General features: G+C 46.3%; 1 protein-coding gene across 2 annotated transcripts; it reads right to left on the reverse strand.

Moving 5' to 3' along the window:
- Nucleotides 1-913: 913 nt before the first annotated feature.
- ELOA (elongin A) lies at nt 914-17,871 on the reverse strand. 2 transcript variants are annotated; one of them, XM_045378241.2, is made up of 11 exons: nt 17,773-17,871; nt 12,304-12,360; nt 11,406-11,512; nt 9,627-10,818; nt 9,139-9,250; nt 8,360-8,515; nt 8,155-8,252; nt 6,558-6,738; nt 6,197-6,308; nt 5,456-5,628; nt 914-3,456 (listed from the first exon to the last, which is right to left on the reverse strand). In XM_045378241.2, exons 1-11 carry the CDS (start codon nt 17,845-17,847, stop codon nt 3,395-3,397), a joined length of 2,325 nt encoding a protein of 774 aa, XP_045234176.2. In that variant the 5' UTR covers nt 17,848-17,871; the 3' UTR covers nt 914-3,394. The 2 variants fall into 2 exon arrangements, with proteins under 2 accessions (XP_045234176.2, XP_005544512.3); XM_005544455.5 differs by lacking the exon at nt 17,773-17,871 and adding an exon at nt 17,079-17,553.
- Between the last annotated feature and the right edge of the window lie 277 nt (nt 17,872-18,148).

An 18,148-nucleotide genomic window follows, 5' to 3' on the forward strand; every position in this document is an offset into this window, starting at 1 on the left:
GCAAATGCTGAGTTCCCTCCCTTTGCTGACAGAATTCTTTCCCCCTGAAATTCCTCTTTCCTCGTCCTACTATGTTACCAGCAGAAATTCGGCATCGTTTAAGGCCCAGCCCAAGGATACTGATTAAAATCTCTGCCTTAGGAGGTTGTGGTGAGCTGAGATCACCTCCTCCAGACATCGGCCTAGGCAACAAGAGCAAAACTCCATCTCAAAAAAAAAGTCTCAGGCCGGGCGCGGTGGCTCAAGCCTGTAATCCCAGCACTTTGGGAGGCCGAGACGGGTGGATCACGAGGTCAGGAGATCGCGACCATCCTGGCTAACACGGTGAAACCCCGTCTCTACTAAAAATACAAAAAAACTAGCCGGGCGAGGTGGCGGGCGCCTGTAGTCCCAGCTACTCAGGAGGCTGAGGCAGGAGAATGGCGTGAACCCGGGAGGCAGAGCTTGCAGTGAGCTGAGATCCGGCCACTACACTCCAGCCTGGGCGACAGAGCGAGACTCCGTCTCAAAAAAAAAAAAAAAAAAAAAAAAAAAAAAAAAAAAAAAAAAAAAAAAAAAGTCTCTGGCCAGGCGCGGTGGCTCATGCCTGTAATCCCAGCACTGTGGGAGGCCGAGGAGGGCGGATCACGAGGTGAGGAGATCGAGACCATCCTGGCTAACACGGTGAAACCCCGTCTCTACTAAAAATACAAAAAATTAGCCGGGCGTGGTGGCGGCGCCTGTAGTCCCAGCTACTTGGGAGGCTGAGGCAGGAGAATGGCATGAACCTGGGAGGCGGAGCTTGCAGTGAGCGGAGATCGCGCCACTCACTCCAGCCTGGGAGACAGATCCAGACACTGTCTTTAAAAAAAAAAAAAAAGTCTCTGCCTTAAACAGTCTTCACTGACACTGTAAGTAAAGAAGACACAGTATATGGAGTTTTTTGTTTTTTATTTAGACATGGAATTTTCCTTTTCATATAACTTATCTAATTAAAATATTCATCTCCGTAGTTACCACAAAAAAGTAACATAGAAAATTGTATTTACATTTTGGGACCAAAATACAAATGAAGAGCAGGATGACACCTTGCTCCTTTCCCTCCCGCTTCCCAGAAAGAAAAAGCCCCAAAGAAACTGCTCAGTACACCAAGGATCAAAGGGGTAATCTGTAATTTGGTGATTTGTATGTAGTGTAGCACAGAAAAAAAAAATTGCACAAGTTTTTCCAGAAATGAGACCAAAGGTTCAAATTCATCCTGTGTCAGGTTCAAATTCATCCTGTGTCTGCTCTGCAGTCATTTTAGTAAGCTGGGCAAGGAGGTCATTTAGAATTTGGGTTTTTCCTCTTTCCCCTGACTCTTCGCACCAAGTCACATCCCTGATGTAGATACTCTTGGGGGAGGGGAAAAGACCTGGCTCTATGCAAACAGGGTTCATCAAAAATCTTTATGTGCCAAAATGGATACTGACATTGATATGAACAAATCTGCCTTTTCTTCCCTCCCTGCCTAAAGACTCCTAATGGAAATTAAATCATACACAACTGAATCTAAGATATGAAAAACTGGTTTCAATGACAAAGACTTGAACACAGTTAAGAGACCAATTCAAGGTGGTAGACACCTAGAAAAAGCTATTCTAGGCAGCAGACATCTGGTACCTGACCCAAATGTTCATTTGGTTTCAGGTAAGAGGCTTCCCAATATTAGATTTGGGGGGGCAGGCTAGGGATAGGGGTGGAATGGTGTACAAGTGACCAAGAGAAGTAATGCTTTACCCAATTCAAAAATATAGCAAATTAAAACACAGTAACGTTTGTGTCCTGTCACAATAGGCACCCTGCACAGCAATTCACACTGAACAATGTCGAGTTTCTGCTGAACCCACTTCCTACATTGCTATGGAATTCAAAGTTGGCCTAACTGAGGTCTCCAGTTACAGAAAACACTGGCTCTGTATCCTGGGCTTTGAGAAAACTTGTCAGGTTATCACACTTACCATCCCCTCAGTCTGCTTGTCAGGTTCCTTAAGGACGCACATCTCAAATGTATGGCATCTACCTCCACCTGGGTCACAACCAAGTGGGTTTCTACTAGATCGATGTTCTTTGACAGCCAACAAGGGGGCTGACATTGCCCTCCTAAGTTCTGATCTTGCTCCTGTTCAACTGGAACTTGATGGATCCCATGTGGTTTCCCCCATCCTGACACTGTGGCTCAGACACTCTCCCTAAGCTGGTCCTTCCCTCCAAATCCTGCCTTAAACACTCAGAAGGTAGAAAACGCTTCAGCGGCAAAGTTCTCTTCCCAAGCCAACAGTTTTGTTCTTCCAATCACATGATCTTACCTTTTAAATAAAAGGCAAAACAAACCAATTTCCAACACAGCATTACAGCTTTAAAAACCATTCACTTTTCATAGTGATTCACAGAGAACAAGAGATTAAAGTGCTGGCTTTTAAATGTCTAAAGTTGCATTCAGGGCTACAAAAAGCCCTGCCATGTGTTTGTTTTTCCTTCATGCTGTTGAGGAGAAGGAAAGATAGGGAAGGGGACTGGGGGGAAACCCAAAAATTTTCAATCAGATACTGGAAATTATAAAAGTGGGAGGTGGGAGTTCTGTGCAAATCAGTCTCCCAAGGTTCTGTGTCCTCTAGTGAGCCTCAAAGAAAAACAAACAAAAAGGTAGGGACTCACAAAAAGGATGAGGGAAAGGCTCCAGACCTACAGAGCACCTCCCTTAATAAATACTAGTGAGTAAGAAAGAGATGCTTCTGCACAGGAACGTGCAGCAACACTGGGGAGGGCCTAAGGTGGAGTCCACCATGCCCTGTCGCCCCACTGAGGCTCCCTTAGGGACGGGCGGTCTGGTGCTCACTCCTCGCCCTATGTGCAGCAGGTACTGTGCAGGCTCTGGAGATGCCCAGTCCTCTGTCTGGACCAGAGTCCACTCAGGAGAGCTGAGCTGGGGCAGGAGAATGGCTTTCACTAGGCTTTCATCTGATTTTAATAAGGACCTGGAAGATAAAAGGCTAAATGTGTGGTAGAGGACAAAAAACAAAAACAAAAACCTGGGGGGTAATATAAATACAATCTGGGGGCAATATTTATTAATTAAAACTATGTCTTATAGTTTACAAAGATGCTAATGAACAACAAAAGTATAATTGACCTTTAAAATCCTCAGTGAGACAGAGGCTTCACATCTTCTTCAGAATTCTGAAGTGTGCTCCAGGCAGGGAGGCGGGGCTGTGGCACGCAGGTTCCCAGGGGCAGCACCTGCAGACTGCAGGACTCGGAGACCAAAATGATCATCAAAGCAAGACTCCAGTTCCCTGTAGAATTCCATTCCCCAACCCCCACTTTCCTTGTATTCTTGCCTTCCCAGATTTCATTTCCAAGGCAAGTCCTCAGTTTATCGTCGGGAGAATCTGTTCTTGAAAGCTTTAATTGTCTTGGCCATCATTGGGGCAATTTCTGTGAAAAGAGAAACAAGGCAGCTGTCTCAGATCTATGGCGGCTTAGACACACCCCCAGTGGTTTACAGTCAAAGCCAGCTCTGCTACTCTTGGCTGTGCACCACCAGGCAGAGATACAAGTAGTAACTATCTCCTCTGTTTACAATGCAATAAAAGCAGGAGCACAGAGCGGACACTTTCAGAGGACCTGCCAGGGGCATAACAACCACTCTCTAACTATCTGCACCAAGGCTCAGAGAGCCTGGCCAACTTGCCCATGGTTGTACAGTAAGGTACAGAATTGCAATTCAATCTTTGTCAGACTTTGTTATTTTTTTTTTTTTTTTTTTTTTTTGAGACGGAGTCTCGCTCTGTCGCCCAGGCTGGAGTGCAGTGGCGTGATCTCGGCTCACTGCAAGCTCCGCCTCCCGGGTTCACGCCATTCTCCTGCCTCAGCCTCCCGAGTAGCTGGGACTACAGGCGCCCACAACCGCGCCCGGCTAATTTTTTGTATTTTTAGTAGAGACGGGGTTTCACCGTGGTCTCGATCTCCTGACCTTGTGATCCGCCCGCCTCGGCCTCCCAAAGTGCTGGGATTACAGGCGTGAGCCACCGCGCCCGGCTACTTTGTTATTTTTTTTAAAGAAAGGGTCTCACTCTGTCACCCTGGCTAGGGTGCAGTGGCACAATCACAGCACACTGTAGCCTCTACCTCCTAGGCTCTAGAGTAGCTAGGACTACAGGAGTATGCCAGCATGCCTGGCTAATTTTTTTAATTTTCTGTAAAGTCAGGGTCTCACTATGTTTCTCAGGCTGGTCTCAATCTCCTGGGCTCAAGCATCCTCCTACCCCAGCCTCCCAAAATGCTGGGATGACAGGTGTGTGTGAACCACTGCGCCCTGGCCCTTGCCAGACTCTAAAGGCCATACTCAGTCATAACTGCCTCACAAATAGCCAAACCAGTAAACATCACGTCTACCCCTAATCTGTCCAGTGTAGAAACAGGTCTAAGGTGGCTCTGCAAGTACTGCCTAAGGAGGGCCAGCCTGCCTCCTGAATGGTTAATCTGAGCATAGCTGCTGCTCAAACCAGGACTCCTACCCTCCCATAGGCCCTGCAATTAATACAGAATAAGACTTAAGTTAGGACATCCCCTTAGGATACTGGGGATAGTCTATGGTAATAAAGTTAACAAAATACAAAATAGACGCAACTGGATATAAAGAATAAATATTTGGAAAACCCAGCTGGGCACGGTGGCTCACGCCTGTAATCCCAGCACTTTGGGAGGCTAAGGCAGGCGGATCACGAGGTCAAGAAATTGAGACCATCCTGGCTAACACGGGGAAACCCTGTCTCCACTAAAAAATAGAAAAAATTAGGCAGGCATGGTGGTGGACACCTGTAGTCCCAGCTACTCAGGAGGCTGAGGCAGGAGAATGGTGTGAACCCAGAAGGCGGAGCTTGCAGTGAGCTGAGATCGTGCTACTGCACTCTAGCCTGGGTGACAGAGCAAGACTCCGTCTCAAAAAAAAAAAAAAAAAAAGAGAGACAGCGTCTGTCATCCAGGCTAGAGTGCGGTGGTACAATCTAGGCTGACTGAAGCCTCGACCTCCTAGGCTCAAGTGATACTCCCACCTCAGTCTCCTGAGTAGTTGGGACTACAGACATGTACCACTATGCCCAATTTTAAAATTTTTTGTAGAGAGAGGGTCTCGTTATGTTGCTCAGGCTGGTCTTGAACTCCTGGGTTCAAGGGATCCTCCTGCCTCAGCCTGCCAGAGTGCTGGGATTACAGGCATGAGCCACCGCACCTGGACTCACTATAATTATTTAAAAGATATAGTGCACTATGGACAAAGCAGAGGGAAGGAGGGACTGACATTCAGACCAGCTATGTGCAAGGCATCATGCACATGCAACATGCAGTCCACAAAATGTAATACAGTGAATAATGACATTGAGAGTTAAAAACTAGTTCTGAAATAATATTTGAGCAGGAACTCCAAGTTACTTACTCTTCACAGTGGGTTTCCTAGGATCATAGGAAACAGTGCTGCTGACCACTGGTGCCAAGTGGGCACTGCTGGTGCTTGGGCCATCATAGGCCGGCTCCTCAGGGCTGGGGTTAAAGCTGTTGCTACTGGCGGAAGCATGGCTGCTTCCCGTGGGGTACGGGGCTGGCTTAATCCTGCAACACAGGACAACACTGGTTAGTCATGAGCACAAGAAATCTGCCCTGAGCATGAAGAGCCTGAAGCTGGCCCGTGTGAGGATGACTTACCCTGTTTGTGGCTTTGACCAGTGGACCCTAGCACCCTGGATTCTGGTGGTGGCTCAGAGGTGTCTGCATTATCCTTTCAGAATAAATGATAATCTCAACTAACTTTTCACTGTTTTGGTATAAATCTGTATTTTGAAAATGCTAATGTGGCTTAGACAAAATAACAGTCATTGCAGAAATGTGTTTTTTGTTTAGATGAGAAAAGGGAAAGCATAAGGGAATGTTTCCCATAAGTCAGGCTTTGCTCTCCATTTAATCTTGACTACCCTAGGGCAGGAGAAATTATCACCTTGCACTGCAGTCCAAGAAGCAGAGGCTGAGGGAGGTGAGGGAAGTGCTGAGCTGATGAGGTCTGCCTCCAGAGTCCACCTTCTGCACTGCCTTGCTTTCACCAAAAGCAATTTGCTTCCTGCCGCTATGGCTACCTCTTAAGGGTTGATAGCACACAAAAGCCAGGTAAGAACACAGTTCTTACTTGATTTTCTCAGGGACAGCTGCTCCTCCAGTTCCAAACTTTTCCTGCCTCCTCCGGACGTCACGAGGTGGCTTGGCCACAGAGTTGACAAAGGCCATCTTTGCTTGTCGGCCTGTAGAATTATGGAGATGAACATCTGCCTTCTTGAGCAGAGACGCTACTGTTATTTAAATAATCCACGGGGTTTTCCACTGCCCTGAAACCCCACTATAGGGTAGCATGGGCTGTGGCAGAAGAAATACCCACCCTGCTACCTGATGTAGGGGCCAGCAGTCCCACACCAGCCAAGCCCACCAAGACCCTGCTATTGACCAGAACACTCATCCTGCCAGTTCTACCCCAGCTCTCCCGTCTCTGTTACCTTTGGGCTTATTGGCATGTGCGAATTGGATGTTCTTTGTTAGTACTCGTAGCCGCTGCTCTCGGGCATCCTGAAGCCGCAGGTACATCTCTCGCCACGACTCATATTCTTCGGGTCTTTCTTCCTTAAAGTCTCGGTGACAGTGAACTTTCCATAATTGATCTGTTTCTTCAATTAATACCTGAAACCAGAACCAGGACATCATTTATGTACAAGCACTTTTATGTACAAGCACTATCTTTTTTTTTTTTTTTTTGAGACAGAGCCTTGCTCTGTCGCGTAGACTGGAGTGCAGTGGTGCAGTTTCGGCTCACTGCAACCCCTGCCTCCTGGGTTCAAGCGATTCTTGTGCCTCAGCCTCCCAAGTAGCCAGGACTACAGGTGCTTACCACTATGCCCAGCTAATTTTTTATATTTTTAGTAGAGACGGGGTATCGCCATGTCGGCCAGGCTGGCCTTGAACTCCTGACCTCAAGTGATCCACCCACCTTAGCTTCCCAAAGTGCTGGGATTACAAGCGTGTGTCACCACGCCCGGCCCCATATCTTTTTCTGATTCTTTAATTACCTAGGAGTGACCAGTTTCCTAATAATTTTTTGGTCTTTGTCGTAGTAGTATGTTAAAATACCACAATTCTAGGAAAAAATAACTCACTAAATTTTAAAAATGCTAAGTGTGAGGCACTAGGCTAGCTGCTTTTGGTGGCTGTGACAGGATATCACAAAAATTAGTGTAAGATCAGTCTTTTCCTTTAGAAAATCAGCAAAGGGTAGAACTGTGATCAAGTCCAATCAGGTACTTCCCACAGTTCAGTATGCTGAACTGTGATGGCAGGGGGCAACCTAAGAAAGATGTTAAGTTATTGGCCAGACGCAGTGGCTCATGCCTGTAATCCCAGCACTTCGGGAGGCCAAGATGGGACATCACTTGAGGCCAAGAGTCTAAGAGTCCATCTCTCCGAAAAATAAAAATATTAGCCAGGTGTGGTGGTATGTGCCTGTAGTCCCAGCTACTTGGGAGAATCACTTAAGCCCAGGAGTTCAAGGATGCAGTGAGCCATGATTAGGCTACTGTACTGCAGAGTCTAAGCAACAGAGGTAGACCCTGTCTCAAAAAAAAAAAAAAAAAAAAAAAAAAAAAGATGTTAGGTCAGAGAACTCTCAGAATTAAAGAGAGATAGCTGATGCAATCAAATGTGTATACCTATATCCTAAGGAGGATTTCTGGATAGATCTTGATGTCTCTTAAGAGACATCCAGTCAATCACCAGATGTCAGTGTCAACACAAAGTGCTTTACCCACCCTGGGTCCCAGCTGCTCTGCTGCCAGAATTCTCCCTTGACCTTCATGACTAGGCAAGCTCAAGGGAGGTGTTAAAAGTGCTTTTCTTCTCCCTTTGAATCCCACCATGATCCTAACCAAAGAGGCCCACTTAAGGTGCCAGGAGCAAGTGCTAATAACATGCTTGTTTAAAGGCCCACAACAATGCTCTGACCACTGATCTGCCCTTCAGCCACAGCGGAGTCACAGGGACAAAGCTATTTCTGGAGGTACAAGCCAGAAAACTGCCCTCTTCCCACCCAAACAGAATACTCACATGATTGTATTCCTCTATGCGATACAGCTGATCAGGTGTACACCTCTCCAAAACAGGTTCAAGAACAGAATATGGGACTCCTCCCACTTCAAAGATTGCTGCAGAGAAATCAAAGGTGAAAGCACTGAGTAACAGCCAAGCCACCCAGTGATAAGGTCCAAGTGCTACAATGTGCATGAGAGCTAGAGAGACGCATGTGACTCACAATCGATGTTGTTTTTAAGTACTCGGATGCATTGCTGGTGCAAGGTCATCATTTTAGGGAGATAGGCACACTTGGAACCAGAATACACCTGCATCTTGGAATTCATTCTGCGCCCAGTAAATCCAGCTTCTTCTTCTTCCTGGGGTGAAGAGAATGCTATAGGGCAAGAAAAACACAAAAGGGAATTACAAAAGGCCCTAAGTGATCCAGTGAAAACTCTCCTTCTACCCCCCTCAGCCTCCCACTTCCCTTTCCCAATGGCAATCCACGCTATTTTTTTTTTTTTTCTCTTGTAGAGACAGCATCTTGCTGTATTGACCAGGGTGGTTTAGAACTTTTTTTTTTTTTTTTTGGAAATAAGAGTTTCGCTCTTGTTACCCAGGCTTGAGTGCAATGGCACAATCTCAGCCCACTGAAACCTCCGCCTCCTAGGTTCAAGCGATTCGCCTGCCTCAGCTTCCAGAGTAGCTGGGATCACAGGCACGCACTACCATGCCTGGCTAATTTTTGTATTTTTAGTAGAGACAGGGTTTCACCATGTTGGCCGGGCTGGTCTCGAACTTCTTAACTAAGGGGACCCACCTGCCTCGGCCTCTGAAAGTGCTGGGATTACAGGAGTGAGCCACCACGCCCGGTCGGTTTAGAACTCTTGGCCACAAGCAACCCTCCTGCCTCGCCCTCCCAAAGTGCTGGAATTATAGGTTTGAGCCACTGCACCCTACCTTGAATGAATTTTTAAATCTTTTTCCCATTAAGAAAAAGAAGATATAGAAAATTACCTTTTCGCTTTGGTTGGAAGGAGGATATCAGCTCGAGGGAAGGCAGTGGACGGTAATTGGCCTGTATTGCGGGTAACGGGAGGTCTGGCAACACCGGCAACACATCGGGCACCTGCGGGGGACAGACCCATGGGTGGAGAGTCAGTAAGTATGAGCACAGCTCTCTTTCCTACACTCTATTCCCAGGAGCATTGACTGGACACCTTGCACAGGAAGATCCAGGCTGGAGGGGGCCACAGTCATGCCTGACACCACCTCAGTCAGGAAATAAATACAGATGGGCCCATCACAAGAGAATAATGCAGAAAATTCTTATTTGGGGTACAATGTACCCTGACAACCAGTAAAGCCCAGAGGAAATTACCGCAAGCTGAAATTCAACAGGCCTCCTAAAAGCAAGCTAAGGAAAACAGTGGCAGGGCAATCCTCTGAGCTCTGCAGGGCCAGGTGCTCTGGGTGGGAAGCCACCAAGGGGCTGAAGGGGTTACCTTTCTCAGCTTGGCTGAATCAGCTCCAGCCGGCTGCAGCTTCTCTGACTTGGTTTTGTTCACCTTGGGTAATTTCTGAACTGAGTCCAAGTTTTTACTAGTGCTTTTAGAGTCATTTTTTTTAAGTCCTTTATCTCCAAGTGCTGTGGCTGAAGTTTTCACAATCTTTTTCTTTTTCTTCCGGGGCTGATCATAGCTGAGGTAGGATTCGAAAGACATGGTTGGCTGCTCGAATTCATCCTCCATATCTGTCTCCTCAACTTTAGGGAGGGAGCCCAGTGACTTTCGGTCCAAATTAGTTTTGACTTTCCCTTCTGGAGTCTTTAGGTTGTTAGAACCCTTCTCTTTTACCTTGGGCAACAGGTCTCCTGCTCCTTTTCCCATGTCGAAGCTGTCCAGACCTTGCTTGCTTTTGTCCAATTTGGCTTTCTCCGGGTCTCTGTGCTTTGGCTTTTTCAGGTGGTTGTCTGAAGCAGCCTCTGAGGGAGGCAAACACTTCTTCTTCAGGCTGCTGCCCTCTCTGTCCTTCTCTTTCTTTACGCCACTAGAGGGCGGTTTCTCCCTTGCACTGTCCCCTGAGGGTGGCCTTCGGTTCTCCTCTTTGGAGAGGGCCTTGTGTGATTTCTCTCTGCTCACCACAGAGGCCTTCTCAACACTCTTGGCATCCACGGGGCGTTTGTCCCTGTGGGAAGATTTGTGCTCCTTGTTTTGACTCACAACCCCTTTCCCATGGGGTTCACCCAGGTGTCGTTCTTGGCTGGTCCCCAGTCTGTCCTGAAAGGCATTGCTGTGGCCTTTCCCAGGCTTCTGGTGTGAAACAATGGGCTCCTGGTCCTCCTCCAGGGATCTGTAGTGGTCGATGTACATCTGATGAGGACTGGTACAAGATGGAGGGGATTGAACGTGGCCGTAATCAGAAGACTCAGGGTCTGAAGAGTAAGTTGGTGACATTCTGTGACACCTCTTTCTCTCGTCTCTCCTTTCATGACCGTGGGACACTTTGTGAGGTCTCTCAAGCTCTGAGAGTTTCCTATGTTTCTTCTGCCTGTGGTCAGGGCTATAGGATCGGCTCCCCGTGGCTTTCCAGGTTTCTTGGTAGTCCCCCTCCATCTCCTCCTCCTTCTGCAGGGCATCCCGAGGGCGCTTTCGGGAACTGCTCTTCTCAAAGTCCTGTTCATCAGGCTCAGCATTTCTAAAATACAACAAAAAGCAGACAAAGGAGGTCTAAATCTTGCTTGCTGAGGGACAAAGTCACAGAACCTGAACTCACCAAAGAAGTGAAGATGCAAAGTTAGAAACAACAAGGTCTTAAGAAGAAGGTAAGTGGGTTATGCTTAAAGATACTCAAGTCTTAAAACCGGGAAAACCCAAATGAGAAATGGTGAGTTTAACTACAAGATGCAAAGATCAAATATCTCACATACATGAAAATGTGAAGATTTTTTAAAACATGGGGACATGTTTGTTATATAAAATGGGGGCTGCTCATTATTTATCTAGTTCACAACTAAAAAAAAAATGCCATTTAAGGAGCAGTTAGAAAGAAACATACCAAAATGTTCATAATGTTTGTCTTTGCATGATAGAAATAGGAAAATTTTGATTTCTGTTTTTAATATTTTCTAATATTCTACAATGATCATGGATTTTTATAATTGAGGCAAAACAGTTTTAGAAGGCAAAAGAGAAATAATAAAGAAAACCTTTTCCATCTGTAAATACTTCAGGTAACCCAATTTAACTATGAAATTGAACAAACCTAAAGAGAAATGTTCTTACCGTTCCACAGGAACCAGCTTCTTCCACTGGGCCACTAGGTCCCTGGCAAAGCTTCCAACATGCTCGTGCTTTCGCAAGCTATTTACTGTTTTCCCAACCCCAGTCTCCTAAAATTTGACAAAGTAATTGTTAGAGGGGTCTGGAACTAGGCTAACGTTTTCCTAAAGAAATAAGGCCTCCTGCTTTGAGAAACTCAACAAGCAACACTTCCTTCCTAAAACATAACCCTGCAAATCTTAACACTAAATTACTTTGTGCCTATGCCGCAAATCTCTAATGACACACAGTAGCAAAGCGTACCAAGTTCAGAGAAGGAAAAAACACTTGTAGAACTTTAATGATAACAGTGATTAGGGCAGGTGTTAGGCACTAAGATAAGAGCTTTGCTTTGCATACAGTTCTGAATCAGTCTTTACAATAACTCTGTGAGGCAGGAATCAGACCCATTTTACATAGGAGCAGCCTAAAGTCACAGAACTCAGATTTGAATCTGGGACTAGTTGATGCCAAAGTCAATGTTCTTTTAATTCTAATTTTGAAATAAAGTCACGTAACAATATTCACCATTTTAACTAAAGTACATAATTCAGTGGTTTCCAGAACATTCACAATATTGTATAACCATTATAACCATCTAATTCCAGAACATTTACATTACCCTAAAAAGAAATCCTGTTCCTCCCAATTCTTCTAGCCCCTGGCAACCACTGATCTACTTTCTGTCTATGGATGTGCCTGTTCTGGACATTTCATATAAATGGAATCAGACAATATGTGGCCTTTTGTGTCTGGTTTCTTTCACTTCCAAAGCCCATACTTGTAACCTTACTCTACACACTCTCCAGTGAGAAGGGAATGGGATATCATTATATGATATTTAAAGTCACACAGTTCTTACCGCAAGAATGTCTACGGTAATAGGCAGGGTGGAGAGTTTCTTCAAATATTTCAATAGCTGCAAAGAAGAAAACATTAATTTCAATAGTCATATTCACTTTAAGAATATCTGATTATTAAGTGCTTAGTGCTAACCATTTACAGTAATGAGTATAAGTATTATCCCTATTTATAGTAATAAGTAATATCCCTATTTTACAAGTGTGAAAATAGGCTCATCAAAGTTATGTTTCTTGTCCCAAGATGCAAGTGGGGCAAGATTCACTTAGGTCTGTGGCTTTAGATTCCCTGCTTTCAACCACTGTGCTACACCAAGGGGAAATAAGATGTAGAGAAGAGAATCAAAACTTACCAACTCTGATAAAAGCCATCAACAACTATCATTTTTGCCCTAGTTTTGATAGAATTTATGAGAAAGGTACCAGTTTTAGGAGAATTACCCGTGGACCTGGCACAGAGGAAGTAAAAGGAAGAAAAGGCCTCTACAGGAAAAGACCATCATGTTTCCAGAAAGGCCACAGTGTTTAACAGAATTGTTTTCTTCTATATAAGTGTAAAGCCAAGAACCATTTTGAATTGCCAGAATCATAGCTTTGATGTTAACAGTGGACACAAAATGCCTGGGTAGATTAGAAAAGTGATCTGGGTTTGACCACATTTCCTTCCTATAGTCCCTAAAACTAGGTCAAAATCAGTATAGCAGAGCTGTTAAGATGGAGTTCTGGAGTCAGAGACAGGCTTCACAGTCTGGCTTTGTCACTCCTTGATGGGAGATCTTGAATAAGTCAAAAACATCCCCAAACTTCAGTTACTTCATCTGCAAAACAGGAACTTGGTCCTGTCTCTACTTCACAAACTATGAGGATTCACTGAGACAAACCATGTGCAGTCCTTAGTCATAGTGTCTACAACAATATGAAAGCTCACTAAATACTTATCATTTCATTCATCGACAGACAGCTTTCAACATTCTGCCCTAGATCTTCAACCAGATATTCCTCAGCCAATTCCTACTTGTTCTATTTCTAACAAAAGTCATGACTGGCCACACCTTTCTCTAGGAAATGTCTATGTGTATCTAAACATACTCACCATACAAGGAGTGCTTCAAAGTACAAGTAGTTTAAAATAGATAACTGTGGTTACCTTTACATTTAAATACTATATAACAAGATCTGTTCTTTTACCATGTGTGGCCCAGGCTGTAATTGGTATGCCATATTGCTATTAAGTGGAGTAACAAGTCTGTTTTTCTGGTCATTCTGCTTCAATCATTACACCAGACAGAGCAATTGGATCACAAGTGATAATCTTGTTTGAGATCAAGTAAGAGGCCAAGTGGCATATCTAGGGAGTTTCACCTTCATAGTTGAGTGAAAATTATCCTCCACTTCAAATCCTATCACCACAAACATCCAACTCAGGAAAAATTTTGTGTTTCTTGCCACCCAAGCTATGGGTGCAAAGACTAATAACGCCAATTCCTTCACTTAAAGGAAAATTTTAAATCACTGAAAAGGTCAAAAACAAGTGGTTCTCTCATAATGCCATTCCTTGGAAGGAGTAGGTTGGGAACATTCACATACCATCTACTGTGTGTCAACTACTACACTAAGTTCTTACATGTATTACCTCATTTCATCCCCACTAACCAACTCTATAAAGTGGATGTTATTCTCCCCATTTTACAGATATTGCAACTGAGCCCAATCAGGTTAGGTAACTTGCTTAACAAGATGGAAAGTCAAATGTGTCTACTACAGTAAGTAAAGCCAGGAGAAGCATCCAACATCAGAACACTGTCCTTAGGAAAAGAAAATAGAGTGGCAGCTCATATACTTCTTAGCATACTTGCAAGAAAGCAGAAAAACTCCTCCTGTGATGTCATTAGACAGTTCAGAACCCACATAGTAAAGGAGGTCACCAAGGGGACAAAGGTGTCCCAGGACCTCTACAAAGCCAACATATAAGGATGAGGCTGGAATCACTGTGGGTGTGTTTATCTCAAAGCCTAGCACTAACTGGAAGGACAAATGCTGTCTTTCTGCTTTACTTTGGGTTGGTAGGGGTGATTTAAAAGTAGATAAAACTAAAACCCTCAAGATTTTCAGACTCATTTAGTCTAACACAAGAGAAAAAAGGACTTCACAACCCCTCTATTTTCAGTAAATTTCAAGAAAGAACAAAGCAATAACAAGACAAAGGCGCATTGGTCATCCTCAGGTGGATCGAAACTTGCTGTTACCAAACAAGGTACCAACTGTCGAGCTTGTAAGAACTGATAACAGGCAATTGAGAAATATCAAACATTTGCGGGGTGCATGTTTAGGCATCTCAGTTGTCCCCTGCACAATCCTTCAACCCAAAAAAGCAAAAAATATTTTTAATGTCACCTGCCATCAAAATGTTCTTGGTAGTTTTCACAGTCAAAATATAAGACAAGTTAACTATTTTTTTTTGGGGGGGGTTGGAGTTTTGCTTTTGTTGCCCAGGCTGGAGTGTAATGATGCCATCTCGGCTCACAGCAACCTCCGCCTCCTGGGTTCAAGCAATTCTCCTGCCTTAGCCTCCCAAGTACCTGGGATTACAGGCACCCACCACCATGACCAACTAATTTTTGTATTTTTAGTAGGACAGGGTTTCATCATATTGGCCAGGCTGGTCTCGAACTCTTGACCTCACATGATCCGCCCGCCTTGGCCTCTCAAAGTGCTGTGATTACAAATGTGAGCCATGGCGCCCGGCCAACTCTGTGTGTGCAGTTTTTTTTCTTTTCTTTTTTTTTTTTTTGAGACAGTTTTGCTCTTTTTGCCCATGCTGGAGTGCAATGGCGCAATCTCAGCTCGCTGCAACCTCTGCCTCCCGGGTTTGAGCGATTCTCCTGCCTCAGTCTCCCAAGTAGCTGGGATTACAGGCGCCTGCCGCCACACCCGGCTAATTTTCGTACTTTTAGTAGAGACGGGATTTCACCATGTTGGCCAGGCTGGTCTCACACTCCTGATCTCAGGTGATCCACCCACCTTGGCCTCCCAAAGTGCTGGGACTACAGGTGAGCCACTGCACTCGGCCTAAGGACAGGTAACTTTTCTTAGCCATGAACTATGAAACATAAAAACAGAAACCAAGTGGCCCTAGCCTGCTGATACCTTCTCCCTCAAGTGAGCCAAGATGATAGATGAAAAAGTGAAAACAGAGTTACAGCAATGTCTAATACTAGAAAATCCATGAACATACGTGTGGAATCAAACCCTTGGCTAATAATGGTTTGAAAGCAAGATCTGGTTGCAAATTCAACAGTGCTATATAATCATCTTGCAATTTCACATACAACCTGTAGGAGCTTGTTAGGTTACCAGAAGGTTGAAAGGAACAAGGCCAACATGCCAGCTTGCAGTTTTCCCTCTGCAGTTAACTCATTTCTCAATGTCGACTATTATGCCCTTTGCAAAAATGATCTCCCAACATTTTCTCATCTTCATAATGCTCACTTCACAATGCAAAGCTAGAAATTCAGGGTGATTTTTTATCTAGAAAAAGCCCAAATCCTCAAACAAACAAAATCATTAATAATTCAACTAGGTTAAGGTGGAATAAGCCTTTTCCTAATTTTATATTTCATGCAAATCAACCAATAGAAAAACTACTTCCAAATCTAAATTCTAGTTAAAAAAAAAAAAAAAAAGACTGTAGACACTCATAGAATATTTTTATCTGACAGAAATAAAGAACAAATGGGGCATTGCTTTAAGGTATCAAACGTCAGTCACAGATCTTACAGTGTTTAGGAAAACAAACTAGTACTAAAATAATGACCATTTATTAGACGTCCACAAGGCGTTACTGTAAAAAGAAACTTGTAAGCATGCCTGACCACTAGGTACGGTACTGAAGCTGCAACAGAAAACATGGCACAATGAAAGCATTTTAAATTTTCCCAGATTTGTAACTAAAATGGCTTCCTGAAGAAGTGAATCTTCGAGCTAGGTATGAACGAGAACCCTTAAAAAGTGGTCTGATGGTGAGAGGCTGTGTACGGCCTTTGGAATTGGAGAAACCTTACCTCCAACAGGCTAGAACAAGGTAAAGAGAAAGTGGCTCTTCAAGAAAAAAAAACAAAAAACAAAAAAAAAACCCCGAAGAACGACGATTGGTATCTTCTGAGCACTGACTTTCAGCCTGGTACCTTAGCCTTTCAGGTTAGTCCTAGGAAGCAGCAGGTGAGGAAGAGGCTCCGCAAAGCAGTTCCCCCACGGCCCTAGCGCTCCCTCCACGACTTCCTCTTCCACCAGGACTGAGCTCCAACTCCAAGAACTGCCCGCCCGGGCCAGAATGATGACGGAGAATGCCAAACACGTAGTGCTTTCATCGTTGTATTTCCACTTAAAAAATCCTGACAGCCGAGTTCAACACCAGCCTGGCCAACCCAGTGAAATCCGTCTCTACTAAAAATACAAAAATTAGCCAGGCGTGGTGGCGGGCGCCTGTAATCCCACCTACTGGGGAGGCTAAGGCAGAGAACTGCTTGAACCCAGGAGGCGGAGGTTGCAGGGAGCCGAGATCGCGTCACTGCACACCAGCCTGGGCGACCAGAGCAAGACTGGTCTCAAAGAAAAAAAAAATACAACCACCAGACTGTCTCCTGGAGACCATGGAGAAGTGAGTGACAAGAACGCTTTTAACTTAATGTTCAGTTTGTACAATAAACAACAAAAACTAGTTAACTACAATTAAAAACAGTTGCCCATCATTCGAACAACGAGAAACGGTAGCTTTTACCTTCCTATTAATCGCCAAAAGGAAACCTAGCTGCGACTTCCAACCCCGGGCCCACGCCTCTTTTTCAATTCAAACCTAAGTTTTCAGGAGTACGCCTAGGTGACGTGAGGCTTTATTCTGTTTTGAAAGAGATTCACTGAGAAAGCGAAAGGTCCACGTTCTGATATCCAGCCGGAGAGTAGTAACCGCGTCTCCGAGAGGCGCGGACGACACCACGAGCCCAGGCTCCGCAGCGTTCGGGCGCCCGGTCTCCTCCTCCCGGCGAACACGCACCCGCTGGTGAGTCCGCGCCGCTCCGCGGGGAGCCGGACACCAGCGCAGGCACCGGGCGGCCAGCGAGGCGGTGGCCAGCGCCCTCCCGCCCCGGGCGCGCTCTCCCGCAGGAAACAGCTGGCTCGGGACGCCACGGGAGCGCCTCCGGGAGGAAGCGCTGGGCACGCGGTGTCCACACCGGGCGCGCCCCCGTCCCGGGCCCGTGAAGGAGGGGGAGCGGCCGGGGCCCGGCGTCCCGACGCCCGACGCACGGGGTCCCAGCGCGCGAGCAGCGGCCAATGGCCGCGAACTTCACGACCCCAGCCCCGCGGGGCCTGGCTCAGGGTCCCAGTCCCCGAACCCCGCCGCGCCCGGGCCGCGACCGTTACGGGGCCCGCACCGACCCAACGCCCACCCCGCTACGCGCCGCCCCCTCGCTCACCTTCTTAGGGTCCGGGTTCGCGACCAGGCGCGCCTGCAGCTTCTCCACAACTTGGAGCGCCGACTCCGCCGCCATCGCTGTCACTGGCGCGGCCTCCTCGCCGGAACTGGGCTCGCGTCGCGTCCTCGGGCCGCAGCTCCGCCCTCCGTGCATCCCCGGCGGAGACGGAAGCGCGCCTGGCCCCTTCCGGGCCTCGGCTGGGGTGTGCGGGGGGCGGCGGGCCGCAGGCTCCGCCCCCAGGGCCAGGTCCCCAGCGCCCACCCAGCGGCCGCGCACGCCTCGCGCCCCGGGCCCAGGTGTGCGCGCTGAGCGCTGGGGGCTGCTCGGACCGTGTGCGCCTCCGCCGCAGGCACCCCAGCTCCCGGTGCTCGCGTGC

The sequence above is a fragment of the Macaca fascicularis genome, chromosome 1 (assembly GCF_037993035.2).
Source record: "Macaca fascicularis isolate 582-1 chromosome 1, T2T-MFA8v1.1".
In the NCBI taxonomy this organism is placed as follows: Eukaryota; Metazoa; Chordata; class Mammalia; order Primates; family Cercopithecidae; genus Macaca; species Macaca fascicularis.

Excerpts from the sequence above, each read along its gene's own strand:
- ELOA (XM_045378241.2), bottom strand. The coding sequence starts at position 17,847 with ATGGCGGCGGAGTCGGCGCTCCAAGTTGTGGAGAAGCTGCAGGCGCGC. Across the intron at positions 12,361-17,772 it reads CGAACCCGGACCCTAAGAAG|CTATTGAAATATTTGAAGAA; the intron begins GTGAGCGAGGGG and ends TCTTCTTTGCAG. Across the intron at positions 5,629-6,196 it reads GCTGTCCCTGAGAAAATCAA|GATTAAGCCAGCCCCGTACC; the intron begins GTAAGAACTGTG and ends CCTGTGTTGCAG.